The following is a 23,301-nucleotide window of genomic DNA, read 5'->3' as shown; positions in this document are numbered from 1 at the left end:
AGAAGCTGGCTGTACACAGAGTGCTGTATCCAAGCATGTTAACAGAAAGTTGAGTGGAAGGAAAAAGTGTGGAAGAAAAAGATGCACAACCAACCGAGAGAACCGCAGCCTTATGAGGATTGTCAAGCAAAATCGATTCAAGAATTTGGGTGAACTTCACAAGGAATGGACTGAGGCTGCGGTCAAGGCATCAAGAGCCACCACACACAGACATGTCAAGGAATTTGGCTACAGTTGTCGTATTCCTCTTTTTAAGCCACTCCTAAATCACAGACAACGTCAGAGGCGTCTTACCTGTGCTAAGGAGAAGAAGAACTGGACTGTTGCCCAGTGGTCCAAAGTTCTCTTTTCAGATGAGAGCAAGTTTTGTATTTCATTTGGAAACCAAGGTCCTAGAGTCTGGAGGAAGGGTGGAGAAGCTCATAGCCCAAGTTGCTTGAAGTCCAGTGTTAAGTTTCCACAGTCTGTGATGATTTGGGGTGCAATGTCATCTGCTGGTGTTGGTCCATTGTGTTTTTTGAAAACCAAAGTCACTGCACCCGTTTACCAAGAAATTTTGGAGCACTTCATGCTTCCTTCTGCTGACCAGCTTTTTAAAGATGCTGATTTCATTTTCCAGCAGGATTTGGCACCTGCCCACACTGCCAAAAGCACCAAAAGTTGGTTAAATGACCATGGTGTTGGTGTGCTTGACTGGCCAGCAAACTCACCAGACCTGAACCCCATAGAGAATCTATGGGGTATTGTCAAGAGAAAATGAGAAACAAGAGACCAAAAAATGCAGATGAGCTGAAGGCCACTGTCAAAGAAACCTGGGCTTCCATACCACCTCAGCAGTGCCACAAACTGATCACCTCCATGCCACGCCGAATTGAGGCAGTAATTAAAGCAAAATGAGCCCCTACCAAGTATTGAGTACATATACAGTAAATAAACATACTTTCCAGAAGGCCAACAATTCACTAAAAATGTTTTTTTTATTGGTCTTATGATGTATTCTAATTTTTTGAGATAGTGAATTGGTGGGTTTTTGTTAAATGTGAGCCAAAATCATCACAATTAAAAGAACCAAAGACTTAAACTACTTCAGTTTTTGTGCACTGAATTTATTTAATACACGAGTTTCACAATTTGAGTTGAATTACTGAAATAAATGAACTTTTCCACGACATTCTAATTTATTGAGATGCACCTGTATCTCTGCACCAGAACATCGTAGAGACTTCCGGTTTGACTTATTTTACTCAGGATGGAAAGGAGGCTTGATAAGTATCACCCTGTTAACTGCATAGCAACCAGATGGGGTTACCCTAGCAACCAAGTAACAAATCACACATCTCCACACCAGAACATCGTAGAGACTTCTGGATTGACTTATTTCACTCAGGATAGCAAGGAGCCATGTGAAGTATCACTCTGGTAACTGCCTAGCAACCACATGGAGTTACCCTAGAAACCAAGTAACAAAACACATATCTCTGCACCAGAACATAGTAGAGACTTCTGGGTTGACTTATTTCACTCAGGATGAAAGGAGGCTTGATACGTATCACCCTTTTAACTGCATAGCAACCAAATGTGGATACCCTAGCAACCAAGTAACAAATCAAATATCTCTGCACCAGAATATCGTAGAGACTTATGGGTTGACTTATTTCACTCAGGATAGCAAGGAGCCTCTTTAAGAATACCTCTGGTAACTGCCTAGCAACCAGATGGGTTTACTCAAGCAACCAAGTAACAAATCACATATCTCTGCACAAGAACATCATAGAGACTTCCGGGTTGACATATTTCACTCTGGATAGCAAGGAGCCTCTTTAAGAATACCTCTGGTAACTGCCTAGCAACCACATGGGGTTACCCTTGCAACCAAGTTAAAAATCACATAACTCTGCACCAGAACATCGTAGAGACTTCTGGGTTGACTTATTAAGCACAGGATGGCAAGTTGCCTTGATAAGTATCACCCTGGTATCTGCTTAGCAACCAGATGGGGTACCCTAGCAACCAAGTAACAAATCACATATCTCTGCACCAGAACATCGTAGAGACTTCCAAGTTGAATTATTTCACTCAGGATGGCAAGGAGCCATGTTAAGTATCAATTTGGTAACTGCCTAGCAACCAAATGGGGTTACCATAGCAACCAAGTAACAAATCACATATCTCTGCCCCACATCATCGTAGAGACTTCCGGGTTGACATATCTCACTCAGGATGGCAAGGAGCCTTGTTAAGTATTACCCTGGTAACTGCCTAGCAACCAGATGGGGTTACCCTAGCAACCAAGTAACAAATCACACATCTCCACACCAGAATATCGTAGAGACTTCCGGATTGACTTATTTCACTCAGGATAGCAAGGAGCCATGTGAAGTATCACCTTGGTAACTGCCTAGCAACCAGATGGGGGGACCCTAGCAACAAAGTAACAAATCACATATCTCTGCATCAGAACAGCATAGAGACTTCCGGTTTGACTTTTTTCATTCAGGATGGCAAGGAGCCATGTCAAGTATCACCTTGGTAACTGCCTAGCAACCAGATGGGGTTACCCTAGCAACCAAGAAACAAATGACATATCGCTGCACCATAACATCGTAGAGACTTCCGGGTTGACTTATTTCACTCATAATAGTAAGGAGCCTTATTATGAATCACTCTGGTAACTGCCTAGCAACCACATGGGGTTACCCTAGCAACTAAGTAGCAAATCACACATCTCTACACCAAATCATCGTAGAGACTTCCGGATTGACTTATTTCACTCAGGATAGCAAGGAGCCATGTGAAGTATCACCTTGGTAACTGTCTAGCAATCAGATGGGGTTACCCTAGCAACCAATTAACAAATCACACATCTCCACACCAGAACATAGTAGAGACTTCTGGATTCACTTATTTCACTCAGGATGGAAAGGAGGCTTGATAAGTATCACCCTGTTAATTGCATAGCAACCAGTTTGGGTTACCCTATCAACCAAGTAACAAATCACATACCTCCACACCAGGACATCGTAGACTCTTCTGGATTGACTTATTTCAATCAGGATAGCAAGGAGCCATGTGAAGTATCACTCTGGTAACTGCCTAGCAACCACATGGGGTTACGCTAGCAACCAAGCATGAAATCACATATCTCTGCACCAGAACATCGTAGAGACTTCCGGGTTGACTTATTTCACTCAGGATGGAAAGGAGGCTTGATAGGTATCACCCTTTTAACTGCATAGCAACCAGATGTGGATACCCTAGCAACCAAGTAACAAATCAAATATCTCTGCACCAGAATATCTTAGAGACTTCTGGGTTGACTTATTTCATTCAGGATAGCAACGAGCCATGTTAAGTATAATCTTCGTAACTGCCTAGCAACCAGATGGGGTTACCATAGCAACCAAGTAACAAATCACATATCTCTGTACCACATCATCGTAGAGACTTCGGGTTGACATATCTCACTCAGGATGGCAAGGAGCCTTGTTAAGTATCACCCTGGTAACTGCATAGCAACCAGATGAGGTTACCCTAGCAACCAAGTAACAAATCACATATCTCTGTACCACATCATCGTAGAGACTTCGGGTTGACATATCTCACTCAGGATGGCAAGGAGCCTTGTTAAGTATCACCCTGGTAACTGCATAGCAACCAGATGAGGTTACCCTAGCAACCAAGTAACAAATCACACATCTCCACACAAGAACATCGTAGAGACTTCTGGGTTGACTTATTTCACTCAGGATAGCAAGGAGCCTTATTAAGTATCACTCTGGTAACTGCCTAGTAACCACATGGGCTTACCCTAGCAACCAAGTTAGAAATCGTATATCTCTGCACCAGAACATTGTAGAGACTTCTGGGGTGACTTATTTCACTCAGGATGGCAAGTAGCCTTGATAAGTATCACCCTGGTATCTAACTAGCAACCAGATGGGGTTCCCTAGCAACAAAGTAACAAATCACATATCTCTGCATCAGAACATCGTAGAGACTTCCGAGTTGACTTATTTCACTCAGGATGGCAAGGAGCCATGTTAAGTATCACCTTGGTAACTGCCTAGCAACCAGATGGGGTGACCCTAGCAACCAAGTAACAAATCACATATCTCTGCATCAGAACAGCATACAGACTTCCAAGTTGACTTATTTCACTCAGGATGGCAAGGAGCCATGTCAAGTATCACCTTGGTAACTGCCTAGCAATCAGATGGGGTGACCCTAGCAATCAAGTAACAAATCACATATCTCTGCATCAGAACAGCATAGAGACTTCCAAGTTGACTTATTTCACTCAGGATGGCAAGGACCCATGTCAAGTATCACCTTGGTAACTGCCTAGCAACCAGATGGGGTTACCCTAGCAACCAATTAACAAATCACACATCTCCACACCAGAACATTGTAGAGACTTCCGGATTGACTTACTTCACTCAGGATAGCAAGGAGCCATGTTAAGTATCACCTTGGTAACTGCCTAGCAACCAGATGGGGTTACCCTAGCAACCAAGTAACAAATCACATATCTCTGCACCAGAACATCGTTGAGACTTCCGGGTTGACTGATTTCACTCAGGATATAAAGGAGGCTTGATAAGTATCACCTTGTTAACTGCCTAGCAACCAAGTAACAAATTACATATATCTGCACCAGAACATTGTAGGGACATCCGGGTTGACATATTTCACTCAGGATAGCAAGGAGCCATGTTAAGTATCACCTTCGTAACTGCCTAGCAACCAGATGGGGATACCATAGCAACCAAGTAACAAATCACATATCTATGCACCAGAATATTGTAGAGTGTTCCGGGTTGACATATTTCATTCAGGAAGGCAAGCAGCCCTGTTAATATTCATCCTGGTAACTGCCGAGCAACCAGATGGGGTTACCCTAGCAACCAAGTATCAAATCACATATCTCTGCACCACATCATCATAGAGACTTCCGGGTTGACATATCTCACTCAGGATGGCAAGGAGCCATGTCAAGTATCACCTTGGTAACTGCCTAGCAACCAGATGGGGTTACCCTAGCAACCAAGTAACAAATGACATATCGCTGCACCAGAACATCGTAGAGACTTCAGGGTTGACTTATTTCACTCAGGATAGCAAGGAGCCATGCTAAGTATCACCTTCGTAACTGCATAGCAACCAGATGGAGTTACCATAGCAACCAAGTAACAAATCACATATCTCTGCACCAGAACATTGAAGAGAGTTCCGGGTTGACATATTTCATTCAAGAAGGCAAGGAGCCTTGTTAATTATCATCCTGGTAACTGCCTAGCAACCAGATGGGGTTACCCTAGCAACCAAGTAACAAATCACACATCTCCACACCAGAACATCGTAGAGACTTCCGGATTGACTTATTTCACTCATAATAGCAAGGAGCCTTATTATGAATCACTCTGGTAACTGCCTAGCAACCACATGGGGTTACCCTACCAACCAAGTAACAAATCACACATCTCTACACCAGAACATCGTAGAGAGTTCCAGGTTGACTTATTTCACTCAGGATGGAAAGGAGGCTTGATAAGTATCACCCTTTTAACTGCAAAGCAACCAGATGTGGATACCCTAGGAACCAAGTAACAAATCAAATATCTCTGCCCCAGAACATCGTAGAGACTTCTGGGTTGACTTATTTCACTCAGGATAGCAAGGAGCCATGTTAAGTATCACCTTCGTAACTGCCTAGAAACCACTATCCTAGCAACCAAGTAACAAATCACATATCTCTGCACCAGAACATCGTAAAGATTTCAGGGTTGACTTATTTCACTCAGGATAGCAAGGAGCCTCATTAAGTATCACCTTGGTAACTGCCTATTAACCAGATGGGGTTACCCTAGCAACCAAGTAACAAATCACATATCTCTGCACCAGAACATCGTAGAGATTTCCAGGTTGACTTATTTCACTCAGGATGGCAAGTAGCCTTGATAAGTATCACCCTGGCAACTGCTTAGCAACCAGATGTTATTACCCTAGCAACCAAGTAGCAAATCACATATCTCTGCACCAGAACTTTGTAGACACTTCCGGTTTCGTTGATTTGACTCAGGGTAGCAAGAAGCCTTGTGAGTAGCACCGTGGTAACTGTATAACAACCAGATGGGGTTACCCTAGCAAACAAGTAACAAATCAGATATCTCTGCACCAGAACATCGTAGAGACTTCCGGGTTGACTTATTTCACTCAGGATGGAAAGGAGGCTTGATAAGTATCATCCTGGTAACTGCCTAACAACCAAGTAACAAATCACAAATCTCTGCACCAGAAAATCGTAGAGACTTCCGGGTTGACTTATTTCACTCAGAATGGCAAGGAGCCTTGATAAGTATCACCCTGGTAACTGCTTAGCAACCAGATGGTGTTACCCTAGCAACCAAGTAGCAAATCACATATCTCTGCACCGAACATTGTAGACACTTCCGGTTTTGTTCATTTGACTCAGGGTAGCAAGAAGCCTTGTGAGTAGCACCATGGTAACTGCATAGCAACCAGATGGGGTTACCCTAGCAAACAAGTAACAAATCATATATCTCTGCACCAGAACAACATAAAGACTTCTGGTTTCATTCATTGGACTCAGGGTAGCAAGGAGCCTTTTGAGTATCACCTTGGTAACTGCCTAGCAACCAAATGAGCTATCTATCTATCAATCTGCTAGACTGAATGGTTTTATAATATTTAAACTTTGAACTTGTAAAACTACTAAAACTTGTAACTACTTCAAACTTCAAACCTTCAAACTTCAAGCTTTTACAACTACTTCAAACTTTCAGACAAGGCTTTGTCAAGCCAACATAAAGTTTGTCTTCAAACTTTGCTATCTAGTTGCAATTACTATCACTGTCTTCTTAAGACTAATTTGTATTTATGTAAATTTTGCATGGGGTCATTGCATATACTCAAATGCAATATATGGTTGTATTGTTCTTACATGCACATTGCTTTACTTGTGTTGCTTTTATATGCATATTTGATTTGCTTAAGGTTGTGTTCATTAAAACCTGCACTATGGAAACTTTTACATCTCATGGTCACATGGTGGCATCTTTAATGTTAATGTTATTATTTTAAAGTTTATGCACACAAAAAGTGCATAGTGCTGCTAACTGTATTTGTTGTTTGTTGGTTTTCAATATAAAACTTGGTGAAATGATTTCAGTGTGTGTATCAGTACTTTTTGAACATTTCCAGCACATTTTAACAATACTGCGATAAAACTGATAACCTCGATAATTTTGGTCACTATAATCCATATATTAAATTTTCATACCGTTTCATCTCTATGTGATAATGTATAGCCTTTATTGTACATGGTAGATCTTGCTGCAATAACATGATGAAAAAGTAGGTCTCATTCCATAGAACTATGAGCATCCCTGCTGGTGGCGATGGAGGCTTTTCTTTATTTGACTACCATATGCAACATAAAATAATTATCATAGGACAACAGCCTCCTCCCCTACCCAGTGCAGTTTACATTTCTGTCGCAAAGAATTGAGTTGATTGCATAGGTATTCAGAACTACAAAAACTGAATATGTTTGTCAATTCAGAATTAATTTAACGGAGGCGCAAACGTGTCTTTTTTTTCTTCTTTATAACGGCTGTTCGCAAACTTTAATAGTGCATTACCGCCACCTATTGTCAGATATACACTATATTGCCAAAAGTATTCGCTCATCTGCCTTTAGATGCATATGAACTTAAGTGACATCCCATTCTTAATCCACAGGGTTTAATATGACATCGGCCCACCCTTTGCAGCTATAACAGCTTCAACTCTTCTGGGAAGGCTTTCCAAAAGGTTTAGGAGTGTGTTTATGGGAATTTTTGACCATTCTTCCAGAAGCGCATTTGTGAGGTCAGACACTGATGTTGGACAAGAAGGCCTGGCTCGCAGTCTTCACTCTAATTCATCCCAAAGGTGCTCTATTGGGTTGAGGTCAGGGCTCTGTGCAGGCCAGTCAAGTTCTTCCACACCAAACTCGCTCATCCATGTCTTTATGGACCTTGCTTTGTGCACTGGTGCGCAGTCAGGTTGGAACAGGAAGGGGCCATCCCCAAACTGTTCCCACAAAGTTGGGAGCATGGAATTGTCCAAAATCTCTTGGTATGCTGAAGCATTCAGAGTTCCTTTCACTGGAACTAAGGGGCCAAGCCCAGCTCCTGAAAAACAACCCCACACCATAATCCCCCTCCACCAAACTTCACAGTTAGCACAATGCAGTCAGACAAGTACCGTTCTCCTGGCAACCGCCAAACCCAGACTCGTCCATCAGACTGCCAGATGGAGAAGCGTGATTCGTCACTCCAGAGAACGCGTCTCCACTGCTCTAGAGTCCAGTGGCGGCGTGCTTTACACCACTGCATCCGACGCTTTGCATTGCACTTGGTGATGTATGGCTTGGATGCAGCTGCTCGGCCATGGAAACCCATTCCATGAAGCTCTCTACGCACTGTTCTTGAGCTAATCTGAAGGCCACGTGAACTTTGGAGGTCTGTAGCGATTGATTCTGCAGAAAGTTGGCGACCTCTGCACACTATGCGCCTCAGCATCCGCTGACCCCGCTCTGTCATTTTACGTGGCCTACCACTTCGTGGCTGAGTTGCTGTCATTCCCAATCGCTTCCACTTTGTTATAATACCACTGACAGTTGACTGTGGAATATTTAGTAGCGAGGAAATTTCACGACTGGACTTGTTGCACAGGTGGCATCCTATCACAGTACCACGCTGGAATTCACTGAGCTCCTGAGAGCAGCCCATTCTTTCACAAATGTTTGTAGAAGCAGTCTGCATGCCTAGGTGCTTCATTTTATACACCTGTGGCCATGGAAGTGATTGGAACACCTGAATTCAATTATTTGGATGGGTGAGCGAATACTTTTGGCAATATAGTGTATATATCTATGGCAATAAATCTGAGTTTACATTGGGTGGAGGATGTTAAACCACACAAAGTGATGTATTCAGATTCAGCAGCAGCTTTGTATGCACTAAGTAAATCAACTAGAGAAAATGTTTTAATAGAAACATACAAAACACTTTTAAAATGACAAATACTTGGAATAGATGTTACATTGTTTTGAATACACGCACATGTAGGGATTAAAGGAATGAAGTAGCAGATGTAACAGCTTTGAAAATTAATGACAAAATAGAGATTGCTCTTGGAAAAATGAAGGGAAATCCCTATTTAAATGCAATATAGATAAACATTGGCAAAAGACTTGGGATACAGATAAAAAAATAAAAATAAAAAAAAGGTCGAGAATATTACAATATTCAAAAAATCAGTAAAAGTTAAACCCTTCAGATGTAGAAACAGAAGAGATGATATAATATTCACTACGCTACGGTTAGGACATAGGCTACGCTATTAAAAATTCCTCATGAGTAAAACAGATAAATGTGAGGTATTTCAATTTAAAGAAAATGTGGAGCATATGCTAATTAAATGTAAAAATTATTAATAATAATAACAATAATAATAAAGTTGATGCAGAATTGAATTGAAAGAAGTTATATCTAAAAATGGAGGGGAGTGGGATATTAAGGGTAACTAGAAGTAGGAAATATTCAGATGGAAGTTGACAGGGCTTTTTTTTTTTTTTTTTTTTTTTTGCAAGAGAATTGACGATTCAGCCATGGTGCTACACATTCCAACATAGTAGGTGGCGGTATGCACCGTTTACTTTGATATGTAAACCGCCAGGAAACTAAAAGAAGAAGAAACATGGACGCGAGAACAGGCAGAGGCTGCTCTTCGCGAGCGGAGAGAAAAGCGCAAGAAAAGGCTAAAATAATCCAGCGCGAGGCCCAGAGACAAACAGTGAAGACGGTATGAACACTTAACATTACACTTATAACACATTGCTACCAACTTTAGGCGAATACATACAATTAAAGCACAGCTAGTATTGCTTAGCCAAAACAGTGACGCCGAATCTCGTTAAAAACAAGATATTATAATTCAGTAAAAATGAAGCCTATTTTTAGGGCAATCTAGATTTCATTGTGACATTATATTCATGGGAACTAAGTATAAACTCTCATTACTGTAATGTGTCCAGATGATGTACTTTTTATTTTTATGTAATATTGTTTGCACCTTTCATTATTCTCAGTGGCGATTCTCATTACTGCAATACAGTACGGCCGTCTGTCCACCAAAGCATTTTTTCCTGAGGCCAGCGTATTTTTTCAATTGCTTGCAATGGGAGCGCCGCGTATTTAAAATAAATAAATAAATAATAAAAAAAAAAACAGCAGCGTAACGAGGCGCAGTGTCTATTCCACGCTGCGCGCTTAGCGTTTTTTTGTTTGTTTGTTTGTTTGTTTTTTTTTTCTGGTCGCCGAGAGTTGAAAAATGTTCAACTTTGGGTAAAACGCAGAGCTCGTCAATGTCACGTTTTACCCAGCCGTCCAATCACAGTTGAGGAGGGGCGGGACAAATACCACACCGTTCAAACGTCACATCCTGCTTGTATAATAACTAACAACAATGGAGAAGTTTGCTGGTGTCTGAGTATTCATGTGTGTACCAGATGACATTCACGGACTACCACAATATTAATATGAAAAATAATGCTTTAGCCTTCCCTTCATTAAGAGCAAGGGCCAAAGCAAGTATTCTTCCTTGTGCTGTCATTTTTACATTCAGTACTTGCTGTTAACACAAACTATCTGCGAAATTAGGTACTTGCAACACATTACTTCCGCGCATATTCCGTATCATAACAACCAAAGCGTGTCAGCTGAAAAAACGCTGCGCCCCCAAAGGGCTCTCAAGCGCTCTCAGCTGGGCGTTTTCAGAAGAGCGCCTGGCATTTTTCAGCTGGCAAAAAACGCTTTGGTGGACACACGGCCAGCTGCAGGTCAGCTGTCTACGTTTTCGGATGCAACCTAGATGTGGTAGATGTGGTAGATGAGCCGATAGTTGAGGAGTGGGGAAGAGACACGGAAAAAAAACAAGTTCGTTTGAATGGACTGGGGACAAAAAGTTGTATATATATATATATATATATATATATATATACACACACACATATATATATATATATATATATATATATATATATATATATATATATATATATTCGAAAATATTCAACCTACGTTTCCATTCAAGAATTTTTTTTTATTTTTGTTTTGCGAAAAGAGTTTTAGCGCATCAAAATAAAGCTGATGGAAATGCAAATTATCGCTAAAATTTCACAAGTGTCAACGTAATATTTTTCCGTTTAACACACTAGCACATAAACTCTATGTCGATACTTCAAATGTCATGAAAAACTGGTTTGGAAACACGTTTCGTTGAGAAAATTGCCATTAATGCAAAAAATGTAGTCTCACATGACAGAATTTTCCCCAATCATTAGCCTGCGTTAATCATGACGACAAGGTATACCTTGAAAGCCAATTTATTGTATGTGATTATGGATTGATCTTGGCATAGCACAGATCTGATGCTGCAAATATGACACTTCCAGGAGTGCCACTGCCAACACAAATATCTTGTATCATGCACATCGACAAGTGCACAGAGAACAAATTATTGGCCATTGTTTGTGATTAATTTAATTGCGGTAACCATCCGTTTATTTATTAAAGTTGCTTTTCCACACCATTCAAAATAATAGAGGGCAGTCATGGAATTAGCCCACAATACAAAAAACATATCATTTCTGTGCACAAAGATGTTTTAAATAAAATAAATTGGACAATACTAGGATAAAAACATCTCTGTGCTTTTTTGGAACACTAACATAGCCCAATTCTATAAAATTATTGTTTAGCTTACTTTTGAAAAAATGCTGGCAAAATTAATAAAGCATTAAATAAAATAATTACCCAAAAAAATAAAACAGTGTTTTAGACCTATATATGCCTTTTCTTTACACAAACTTAAATTAGCCTTACCCTGTTCTGTAGATAAAAAAAAGCCATCTGAATGACATTCTCTGAATGTTCTACAGTTTTTTCAAGACTATAAACTATCAGAACTATTTGTCCAATGCTGAGTTCACTTTCAGAAAACGAGCTTTTGAATATTTTAAAACTTTTCAATATTTTAAATCTAACCCTGTTTACCTTGGATCACATTTGCTGAGCTTCTTCAGAAAATGTAAATTGCATTATGATGCTAAAATAAATTTTAGATGACAATCAAGTTCAGTTGGTCGTCAGAAGTTGCTGGACAAATATGCGGGACATAATGCAGTTGTGATGGCGATGTTTTAGATTAGATGATTGTTCAAAATAGCCTATTGAATATCAGGAATGTGTCATATATGTAAACCCTGACATTACACTGTATCAATTTTTCAAATAGCACAAAGTGGATGGAAACTAGGCTGCTCGAATCCGCCATGACAGTTGTTGATTGAAAAAGAAAATCCGCTCTAGCGCCCCTTGCGGCAACGCTGAGAATGCAGCGCGTACTTGTGTTGTGTTATGAATTGAGCGCTGACACATTTCACAACGCAAGGATGCATGAAACAGAGCTTGCGAAGCAAGGTGCGTCTGCGTTCATGTACTTGCGTAGAGTATGTTTGGGCCTTAAGGGGGGCTTGGTCGGACTGCAAAACGAGAGAACCTATTGCCCACCCTTAAGGTCAAAATGCCCCCACCCCTCCCAAGTTCCATCCTAGCACTCATGTTTTGGCCCTGCCATGATGTGTAAATATAGCATAAATATGGCTTAATTTAATAAAATAAGAACTAAAATTTTCAGAATCTTTCTGTCATTTTGTTTCATTACTTTTTTTTTATTTTTTATGTATGTGGTGACAAATGGGTGATTCTCACAAAACCAGTCAAAAAATTTCCTTGTCCTATTTTACTTCAAAAATCAAAAGAAACAAATTATAAATTATATTTTGTATAAAGAAAATGAAACCTGTTTTTTAGGGCCATTAAGATTTTTTATGACATTATTTTCATGACAGTTACGGAAATTTATGTAATTTGAAAAAAAGATAAAAAGGTAATTATGATATTCCTACTACCACAATGTGAAAAAGCGATATATTTTTTTTTTTATAATTAAATATTTTTTTATTGATTCAAAAGTACACAACAAAGAAAAACACAACACATAAACATTGAATCAACATTTAAAATTTAACCACCACTAATATTCCTCCTCAATCACCAACCCCACCCTAACCCCCAAAGAACACCCCTGTGGTCACATATAATAATACACACACACAAAAAATAAATTAAAATTAAATATATAATAAACATACATAATTAAACTGAACTTCTCTCTCCCCATCCCCTCCCCGAGAGTCCCCCAAAAACGCTAAATAATTACCCCATTTTCTGACAAACAGGTCCCCAAACCCCAGCCTTCTATTTGCCACCTCCTCGAAAGCTGCCACCCTCCCCATCTCCGCACACCACTCTGGAAATTATGGCGCTCTGTCCAACTACCAACCCCTTAAAATAATTTGTCTGCCAATCATGATACTGGTCAGAACCCAATTTTTTATATGTTTATCCCCCAAATTTATGACCACCCCATCGCCCAAAATACAAAGTCTGGGGCAAAGTAAAATTTGAGTGCCCAAAACGTCACACATACTGTTATGAACCTTCAACCAAAATTATTGGATCTTAACACACGCCCAAAAGACATGGGTTGTGTCTCTAACTTCTGATTGGCATCACCAGCAGGTGGGTGTGTCTTTAAGACCAAGCCTATACAACCTAGAGGGGGTCCAATAGACTCTATGTAAAATCTTGAATTGCATAAGGCGCACCCTTGCATCTCTTGATGCAGACTTGATGTTTTGTAGAATTCTAGCCCACACTCCCTCCTCAAATACCAAGTTTAAATCTTTCTCCCATAATCTCTTGAGAGAAGTTGAAGCTCCATCCCTCAGACTCTGAATAAGCAGGGAGTAATACGCTGATGCCTCATGACCTTTTCCAAAAGCAGTAATCACCTCTCCAAGAGTATCTGCCGCTTTAGGGGCATGTGTGCTACTCCCAAAAACAATACAGAGCAGGTGGCGCAGCTGTAAATACCTATAAAACTGAGATCTGGGAATCCAAAAATGTTGAACCGAATTCTCAAAAGATCTCAACACTCCACTCTAATATAGGTCACTGAGTGTATTAACCTCCCTCTCAATCAACTCTAACCAGCAGAAAGGGGACTTATTAAAACTTAATTTTGGGTTTAGCCATATGCTCAAGGCAACATTTAAATAAATGTCTGAATTAAACACTCTGGACACTTTTGTCCATACTGAGTGCAAATGAGAGATAACAGGGTGTAACTTCTCCAATTAGTTTAATAGAAAGGCTTTGCAATGGCAAAATAGGGGCAATAACTTTCTGTTCGATACAGAACCAGGAAGGAGCTCTTTCTGGTGGAAGCGACCAATTAGCCAAATGTCTGAGACCGAATGCATAATAATAAAACAAAATCTTGCGTAGGCCTAGCCCAACTTTGTCAATCGGCCTATATAACTTATTAAAATGCACTCTAGGACGCTTACCATTCCAAATGAAGGACTTCACTATGCTATCAAATTGCTTAAAATAAGAGAGGGGGACATCAACAGGGAGAGATTGTAGCAGGTAGTTGAATTTTGGAATACAATTCATTTTAATAACATTAACCTTCCCAATCATAGATAAATGTTATTAAGCCCACCTGCCCACATAGCTCAAACCTTTTTATTAAGGAGTCAAAATTAACTAACTAAATCAGCCAGATTTGCAGGGAATAAAATGCCCAAATACTTAATGCCCTGTTTGGGCCACTGGAAGGCACCCAGCTGGAAAGCCGTTACTGGGCAGTACGCTGTCACAGCCAAAGCTTCGGATTTACTCTGTATCCCGAGATCTTAGAAAAAGGAATTAATAATTCTGTGGAGGCAAGGCATAGATCTAGTTGGGTTGGAGACGAATAATAAAATATCATCTGCGTAAAGCAAAAGCTTATGCGCCATACCTCCAACCACCACCAGAGCATGTTAGCAGAGCATTGAGCGGAGCGGTGATAATTGCACCTGAGCGGAGAGCGCCTTTTTGAAGATTCCGCTCCGCTCGCTCAGGCCGCTCAGTGCCACTCAACCCAGAATGCACTTCGTGATATGCTGGTTTGGGAATCAGCGAAATAAGCAATAGGCCTGATGTTATGGAGCTCTAACATTGTTTTAGTGAATTTGCAAACCTTATAACTTAAATGCATAGTATTAATCAAAGCTAAGAACAAGGAAATCGAAAGGGAGTGTGGAGAGACCGCGAGAATGAGCAAATGTTCCTTTTGGAGTTGTACGTGTCACATTGCCAGTGTAGGGCTTTACTGGTTGTTTAGATCAGTGTTACTATCAGAAATAATTAATTATTTCTTTAGTTATTAATTAATATTTAAATTAATTAATTTAATCTAACTCACTAAAACCACATATGGGGCTCCAGTAAATGTAGTGCGCTATGTTTAGGAGCGGGTTTGGTTATTAGCAATAATTAATAATGATCAAAGATAATTATTAATTATTAAAATCAATAGAACATTGATGAGAATCAATGTTAGCTTTTTCTAATCCTTTAAATCAACAATTATCAAAGATAATCATTAATTGTTAACATCGATGAAACATTAATTAAAATTAACACTAGCTTATTGATAATTCAAATTCAACAATCATCAAAGATAATTATCAAAAATCAATAGAATATTAGTAAGGATTAATTTTGACAGGGCACCACCCTGGAATCAGGGACTAATAACCAGATAGTATAACAGTCTCAATATTAGATTGTTTTCTTAGGAAAATCGACATCTGAAGAATATCGATTTTCGGGAAAAAACAATGAATGATGGCTTGAATTCGAGCACTGACATCCCGTCAGCATGACACAGGTGTATGCAAAACAAACCAAAACAGTTCTCTTTGTAATATAAACAAAGTTTATTTATGCAGTAATATCAATTAATAATTAATACAATGCAGTCAATAAACTTCCGACTTAGAACTACAAACTAATCAGTGATATGATTAGATATGGAAATCAAAATAATCCTATAACACATGAGGGTGTGTGTGTGTGTGTGTGTGTGTGTGTGTGTGTGTGCGTAAGGAGGGACGTGCACAAATGGCAGACGTGACTCTTGTGGAGAGTATGTCATGTGAGACTTCTGGCCAGAGAATATGGCCGCGAATGTGTCTAACAGTTACCGCGTGTATCCGCTTGTATGATAGCTTAGGGACAAAGCTGAGCTTTATCACGAAGCTATCTACTAGCCAAAAATGTGTCCGAGAATGTTGCGTGCGTGCGCGCGTGTGGTTAGTACGAGAGAGAGAGAGAGAATAAAGTGACGGCCCCAAAGCCGGTTTCACGATCGTGGGAGTTTATACTCAGAGACGTGGTGGACGGCTCGTAAACCATCCAGCGGTCTTTGATTCTCTAATGGGTAAACTCAGTTTGCCGGTCTCACCCGCGATGGCGGAAATGCACAACAGTCCAATGTGGTTGGACCACAATACAGCAAATCAAATTCGTGATAATTAATTAAATGAGCGGACATGGCGGTCCGTAAACTGTACAAGCAATAACCTTGGTACACAAGAATAACACACTATAATATTCTATCTCTGCCCAGACGTAAACCTCTTACTTGAATCGCATGAGGATGCAGAATGTGTGTTCATCCGTCCTTTAACTCAGACTCGGTTCCTCGAGGCTCGGGTGATGACGGGAGGTCATTTCCTCGCTCTGTCGGCGGGCGGTACGGCTGCTGATTCTCGGCGGGCTGGCGGAGAAATCAGCGACGTTGACTTGATTGTAGAGGGAAGAGAAATCTTTTATTCTTCAGTTCTGCAGGCAAACGGATGAAGATGCGGATTGCTCGGCGGTCTCCTTCGGATCCGTTAGAGTGTTCGGTGGAACACAGAGTAATCTCAACTCGTCCAGCGAGATGGAGATTGTATGGCCACAGTTTCAAGTCGGACGTTACTTCCTTGTGCCACAAGGCTGCACCTGAGAGCAGCGATGAGCTGCATCTACACACGGTGAGCAAAGTTGCTGGAAGCAAATCCCGGAAGCATTTCAGAGGTATTTCTGCTCCTGATGATGTCATGGTTGAGGGACGTTCTGTTGTGTGCCTCATCCAATAGGAGTTGAGAGTTCGATCCTTTAGTGAGCAAGGCTTCATGGGATTTGTAGTCTGTTTTGGACTCCCTTTGTTTGATTTTGGCGCGGTTTTTATCAGTAAGATTTATGACTTATGTGGGGGCCTGAGTTAGGTTTTACGACTGTGTTAGGCCTGCCTTTGTTTTCTATCTGAATACATGAGGCCCAACACCAGAGAGCACAAGGATGTGCTAAGCGATGTAGTGCAGCAAAAGTTGAGCTAGTAGACTACACTACTATTCGATAATAAATTAATAGATAAGTAGATAGTAAGGCATCTTGTTGTTTTGCCATCATGTCAGTGCAGCTGCCAGCTAGATGCAGGCCTGGTTCTGTGGGGTTGCGAACATTAGAGCACCCTCAATTGAATATGTAAGCTTAATAATACTGTATATTGGCAAAGCATTTTTCCTTGAATCCAGGTGACCACAAACAAAAAATTCCTGCATCAAAACCAATAAACGTATGATCTTGCAGATCAGTGTGTCCTAATTTGCTGGTGCAGCATTCTGCTTTCATGCCTCTATTGTACAATTGAGCATATGATTGGTAAAGATTTCTGCTCTCGCATAGAGAATTTCATAGCGGAATTATCTCACTTAATCGACCGCCTGTTGCTTTCGATTTCTGCTTTGGGATAAAGTGGCACATAACTGCTGGTCAGTTTCCCGAAGCCAAATCCACCTTAACGAGAAGTGAAACGTAAAAAAAAAATTATTCTAGATTAGTGGTTGCAGATAACATCTTCGATATCGCTTGCTGCATTCATGCGCAGAGAAAAAAATCTATTAACAATTGTACATTAGAAAAAAACAACTTTTCTTAAATGAAGGCAGTGTAATTTGTGAATTAAATATTTTTTATCTGTTTTAGGATCATTAAACATGAAACATGAAAACATTTCATCTAATATATATATTGGACAAAATCTCACTTTATGCAGGACAAATATTTTTCATTTGTTAAATTCATGATTAAACCCTGCTGTACATATAAAGAGCGCATGCACAAGACATGATCGTTTGATGCATATAAAGTCCAGATTCACTTTATAATGCTTTAAAAATATCAAGAAAAAACAAACTGGGCACATGCTATCTAATAATATAATAATTATTATATAAATAACCACAGTCCTTTAGATTGCATATGATTCGTACATATAAAATTGTAGGGAATATTAATAAAGCAACAACACTGAAAAAGAAAAACATTCACTGCTCTTTTCTGGATAACACAATACACCCTTTAAAACTGAACACAAAATTAAATTTACATTTATTCATTTGGCAGACGCTTTTATCCAAAGCTACTTACAAAAGAGGAAAAATAAACGAAATTAGGATGAGAAATTGCTCATTTTAATTTACAGACCCAAAGTCTGATAGCATTAAATCAGAAACATATGATTTTCTATAATTATTAATCTATAATCATTCTGTGAAGACAATGCAACCGAAAACAATTATGAATTTCACTTTTACCTGCAATATACAGTCCATGTTTTCATTATTGACATAAACGACTCGAACAAACTTTAAAGTTGAAAAGATTGTGGTTTTCTGGGTCGGTTGTATCACTCGGGTCCAGTTTAAACTGAAAAGCACAAATTTGCGTGTATGCGAGTTTCCGTGCCAACGCACGTATGTTTTATCACTTGTAGAGGCATGTTTGATGACTTGTTTAAAGTAAATAATGGTAATTTAGAACTGAATTTTTTTTAAGGTATTATTTGAAGATGTTGATGACATATGTGGTGACAGAGAAATATTTGACTGATTACAAATGATAAGGAAGGCCTGGTTCACCTAATTATCTAATAGCCGTTGTAAACCAGTCCAAAATAAACAACGAGATTTTATATATTAAAACACAACAATACAATCACATAATTTCAGATGTGTACATTACTAATCATTTTATAATTTAATAAATGTTGGCATATAGTCTATATTTCACCCAGAGGGGCACCTCAGCCCATGTGAGCAAAGGGGCAGTTGCTTGGGCACTGTAGCTACCCCCTGTGTATGTGCTTGGAACCAAGTGTCGGAGCGGGATTTGAGCGAACGCTTTTTTACCGGTGAGCGTGAGCGGTACTTGAGCGGAGCATCTGCTTGGGCTGTGAGCGGCTGAGCGGAGCGCACACGCTTGGAGCGGGTTATTGAGCAGAGTGTCACACCGCTCCGCTTCGCTCACATGCTCTGACCACCACCCCTGGAAAATCATCTTCCCTTCTTATCGCGGCTGCTAATGGTTCCAGGGCAAGACAGAACAATAATGGGGAAAGAGGGCAACCCTGCCTGGTGCCCCTATCCAGAGTAAAATAATCTGAAATTAATCCATTTGTTTGTACCTCCACTACCGGGTGTCTATAAAGTAACTTAATCCATCCAATAAAGGTATTCCCGAACCCGTATATTTCCAAAATCTTAAAAAGATAATCCCATTCTACCATATCAAATGCCTTTTCGGCGTCAAGTGAGATGGCCGCGACCGGATTCTGATCATTCGCCACTGACCACATAATATTGATGAAACGCCTAATGTTATCAGAAGAGCTGCAGCCCCGAATAAACCCCACCTGATCTGTATGTACAGCATAAGGGATGCCATAATTTAATCGGTTAGCCAAAGTTTTTGACAATATTTTAATGTCTAGCTGGATCAGGGAAATTGGACGATAACTCTCACACTCACTTGGATCTTTGTCTTTTTAAATAATCAGACTGATCCAGGCTTGTGTCATGGTTGGCAGAAGCTTTCCATTCTTTAATGATAAGTGGAGCGAGTTCTGTAGCATAAGATCTAAAAAACTCAGCGGCAAAGCCATCTGGCCCCAGAGTCTTGTCTGTAGGCAAGGCCTTAATTACCTCGCCAACTCCTCCAAGGTTATCTCAGAATCAAGAAATTTGTTTTTCTCATTCATCAGTTTAGGAAGTTCTAATGGTTCCACAAAGTTTCTAATATTTTCATCTGTAGACGAAGACGTGGAACCATAGAGATCAAGATAGAATTCTTTAAAAGCATTATTGATATCAATGGCCGAGGTAAAAGTTTCACCACCAGCAGATTTCACTGAGGGAATGGTAGAAAAAGACTCTCTATATATATTTATATATATATAGCCAAAAGCTTCCCTGCTTTGTCCCCCAACTCAAAGTATGACTGTCTTGCCCTGAATAACCAAAACTCCCCCTTCTACGACAAAATAGTATTATATCTGTATTTCAGTCGGGTCAATTCTCTGAGGCCATCAGACGACTTTCGGTGCTTCAGCTCTGCCTCTGCACTTTTAATATTCTCGTGCTTTGGAGTTTTTGAAGAATGAGGCATACTGTATGATGCGACCCCTAAGAATTACCTTAAGTGCCTCCCAAGCCACGCCCACAGAGGATTGATTTCAGCCTTTAATGTATCCCTTTTGCAAAATCCTGATTTCCAACAAATGTTAAAGCACCAACTATATGATTTCTTTTTCTCCATATGTGGCAACACCTCTAAATTCACCAGGGCGTGATCTGAGACTAAGATGTTTCCAATTGAACAATCAACAAGTCAGGTCATTTTTATTTGTAGAGCGCCTTTCACAACACACATAGTTTCAAAGCAGCTTTACAGAAAATCATAAGAGTGTAGTCCATCATTAAACCGAGGTGATGCAGGCAGAGATCAGTGAGGTGCATCGCAGTTCAACCGGCCGGTAATTTTGGTGAGGTCTGTCCTAAATCCAAGGTTTAGGCAATGGCATATGATGCATCCCATGTCTTATGGTTGGAGTTGGCATCAGTTCATCCTCTGAAGTCCATCGTATTAGACTGAAGTGATGTTTGGCTGGCACCGGCTGCTATTAGTCGTCATCACCCAGAGACATAGCAGGAATGGAGCTGGATCCAGCTGGTTCTGGTGACCTCAGGATAGGAGTCCCGAGGTTGAGACAGGGAAACAAATAGAATAATATTAGCATAGATGCCAGTTTATTGCAGAGTTATAGATCATGATCAATGTTTCTGGTTCCAGCAGACCTAACTAAAGCAGCCTAATTGTGAGTTGAAGGATAAATTAGGTGTATGCCTGGCTAAATAGATGAGTCTTTAGTCTAGACTTAAACTGAGTGTGTCTGCATCCCGAACAGCGTTAGGGAGACTATTCCATAGTTTATGAGCCAAATATGAAAAGGATCTACCTCCTTTTGTGGATTTTTATATTCTAGGAACTATTAACAGGCCAGAATTTTGCGATCATAATGAACGTGATGGAATATAGCTTGGTAGAATGTCACTCAAGTACTGCGGAGTTAGACCATTCAAAGCTTTGTACGTAGTTAACAACATTTTTAAATGAATACGAAATTTAACAGGTAGCCAATGTAATGACGATAAAATGGGGCTAATATGATCATATTTCTTGGTTCTAATCAGCACTCTGGCTGCTGCATTTTTAACCAATTGAAGTTTATTTATTGATCTTGCTGGACATCCTCCCAGTAATGCATTTCAATAATCTAGTCTTGAGGTCATGAACGTATGAATTAGTTTTTCAACATCAGAAACAGAGAGCATGTGTCATAATTTAGCAATATTTCTTAGGTGGAAGAATGCTGTTCTACAAACATTGGTAATTTGATTTTCAAAGGACAGATTGGTATCAGATATAACACCTAAGTTCTTCGCTGTTGAAGACGATGTAACAGTATATTTATCGAGAGTCAAATTATATTTTAGCGGCTTGTTTTTTGAGGTTTTTGGTCCAATAATTAGTTCCTCTGTTTTGTCAGAATTGAGTAGAAGGAAATGTCTGGCCATCCAATCTTTTATTTCATTGATACACTCTGCTAATTTGGAGAATTGTGAAATTTCGTCAGGTTTTGAAGAAATATAAACTTGGGTATTGTCGGCATAACAGTGGAAACTTATTCCACGGTTCCTGGTAATATCTCCCAGGGGAAGCATATACAAGGAGAAAAGCAGAGGCCCTAAAACTGATCCCTGTGGCTCTCCATACTTTTGTTTGGTTTGACAATTCCACATTTACGTAGACAAAGTGGTAGCGGTCTGCTAAATAGGACCTAAACCATGCTAATGCAAGTCCACAAATGCCAACATAATTCTCTAGCCTATTCAAGAGAATGTTGTGATCTATCGTGTCGAATGCAGCACTAAGATCTAAAAGCACTAGAAGTGAAATGCAGCCGCGATTAGATGATAAGAGCAAGTCATTTGTAACTCTGATAAGTGCAGTCTCTGCACTGTGATGGGGCCTAAATCCTGACTGAAATTGTTCATGTATACTATTTCTCTGTAGAAATGAACATAGTTGGGAGGATACTACCTTTTCTAGTATTTTCGACATAAACAGGAGATTTGAAATCTGTCTAATTAGCCATTTCTCCTGGATCAAGTTGTGGCTTCTTAATAAGCAGTTTGATAACTGCCATTTTAAAGTTTCTTGGGACATGTCCTAAGGATAGTGAGGAGTTAATAATATTAAGAAGAGGTTCTGAGATTACAGGGAGTACCTCTTTTAAGAGCTTAGTTGGTATTGGATCTTACATACATGTTGTGGCTTTTGATGTTTCGATAAGTATTGTTAGCTCTTTGTGAGCTATGACAGCGAAGGTTTGAAGTTGCACAGATGATTGCATAATTCCAATTTTATTTCTGATTATTTAAATTTTATCAACAAAGAAATTCATGAAGTCAGTACTCTTGTGCTGCGATGGAATATCTGGTTCAGTTGAGGCTTTATTCCTAACCAATTTAGCCACAGTATGGCTTAGTTTAATTTTCTTTAATCGAAGGGGCGACACTATCAAGAGAGCAAGAGATGACTGTATTTATATTTTCTGTTATTTCATCAAGTTCTTCTAGGCTTTGTGGCTTACTGAGTGTATGAAATAGATCTGGAAGATTATTAGTGAAGCTATCTTTAGTGGTCGAAAGAATAGTTCTACCTGAATGATAGCGTGGTGTAGATTGAGTAACATTAGCTGATCGCAGCATACAAGAGACGAGGTAATGATCTGATATGTCATCGCTCTGCGGTAGAATTTCTATAGTATCATGAAATCCATAGGACAGAATTAAATCTAGCGTATGATTATGGCGATGAATTGGTC

The 23,301-nt window shown here is 39.8% G+C and overlaps 1 protein-coding gene across 1 annotated transcript in view; it reads left to right on the top strand.

Annotated features, from left to right (window-relative positions):
• The first annotated feature begins 9,763 nt into the window (after window positions 1-9,763).
• LOC127438274 (NAD-dependent protein deacetylase sirtuin-7-like) overlaps window positions 9,764-23,301 on the top strand; it is a 38,617-nt gene continuing 25,079 nt past the window's right edge. Inside the window, exon 1 of the mRNA XM_051693755.1 lies at window positions 9,764-9,870. Within this exon, the coding sequence (XP_051549715.1) occupies window positions 9,766-9,870 (105 nt within the window). The 5' untranslated portion in view covers window positions 9,764-9,765. The remainder of the gene's footprint in view (window positions 9,871-23,301) is intronic.

The sequence above is a fragment of the Myxocyprinus asiaticus genome, chromosome 49 (genome assembly GCF_019703515.2).
Source record: "Myxocyprinus asiaticus isolate MX2 ecotype Aquarium Trade chromosome 49, UBuf_Myxa_2, whole genome shotgun sequence".
Classification (NCBI taxonomy): domain Eukaryota; kingdom Metazoa; phylum Chordata; class Actinopteri; order Cypriniformes; family Catostomidae; genus Myxocyprinus; species Myxocyprinus asiaticus.
Note: the sequence above shows the minus strand (reverse complement) of the source record. Positions and strands in the feature narration are given on the sequence as shown.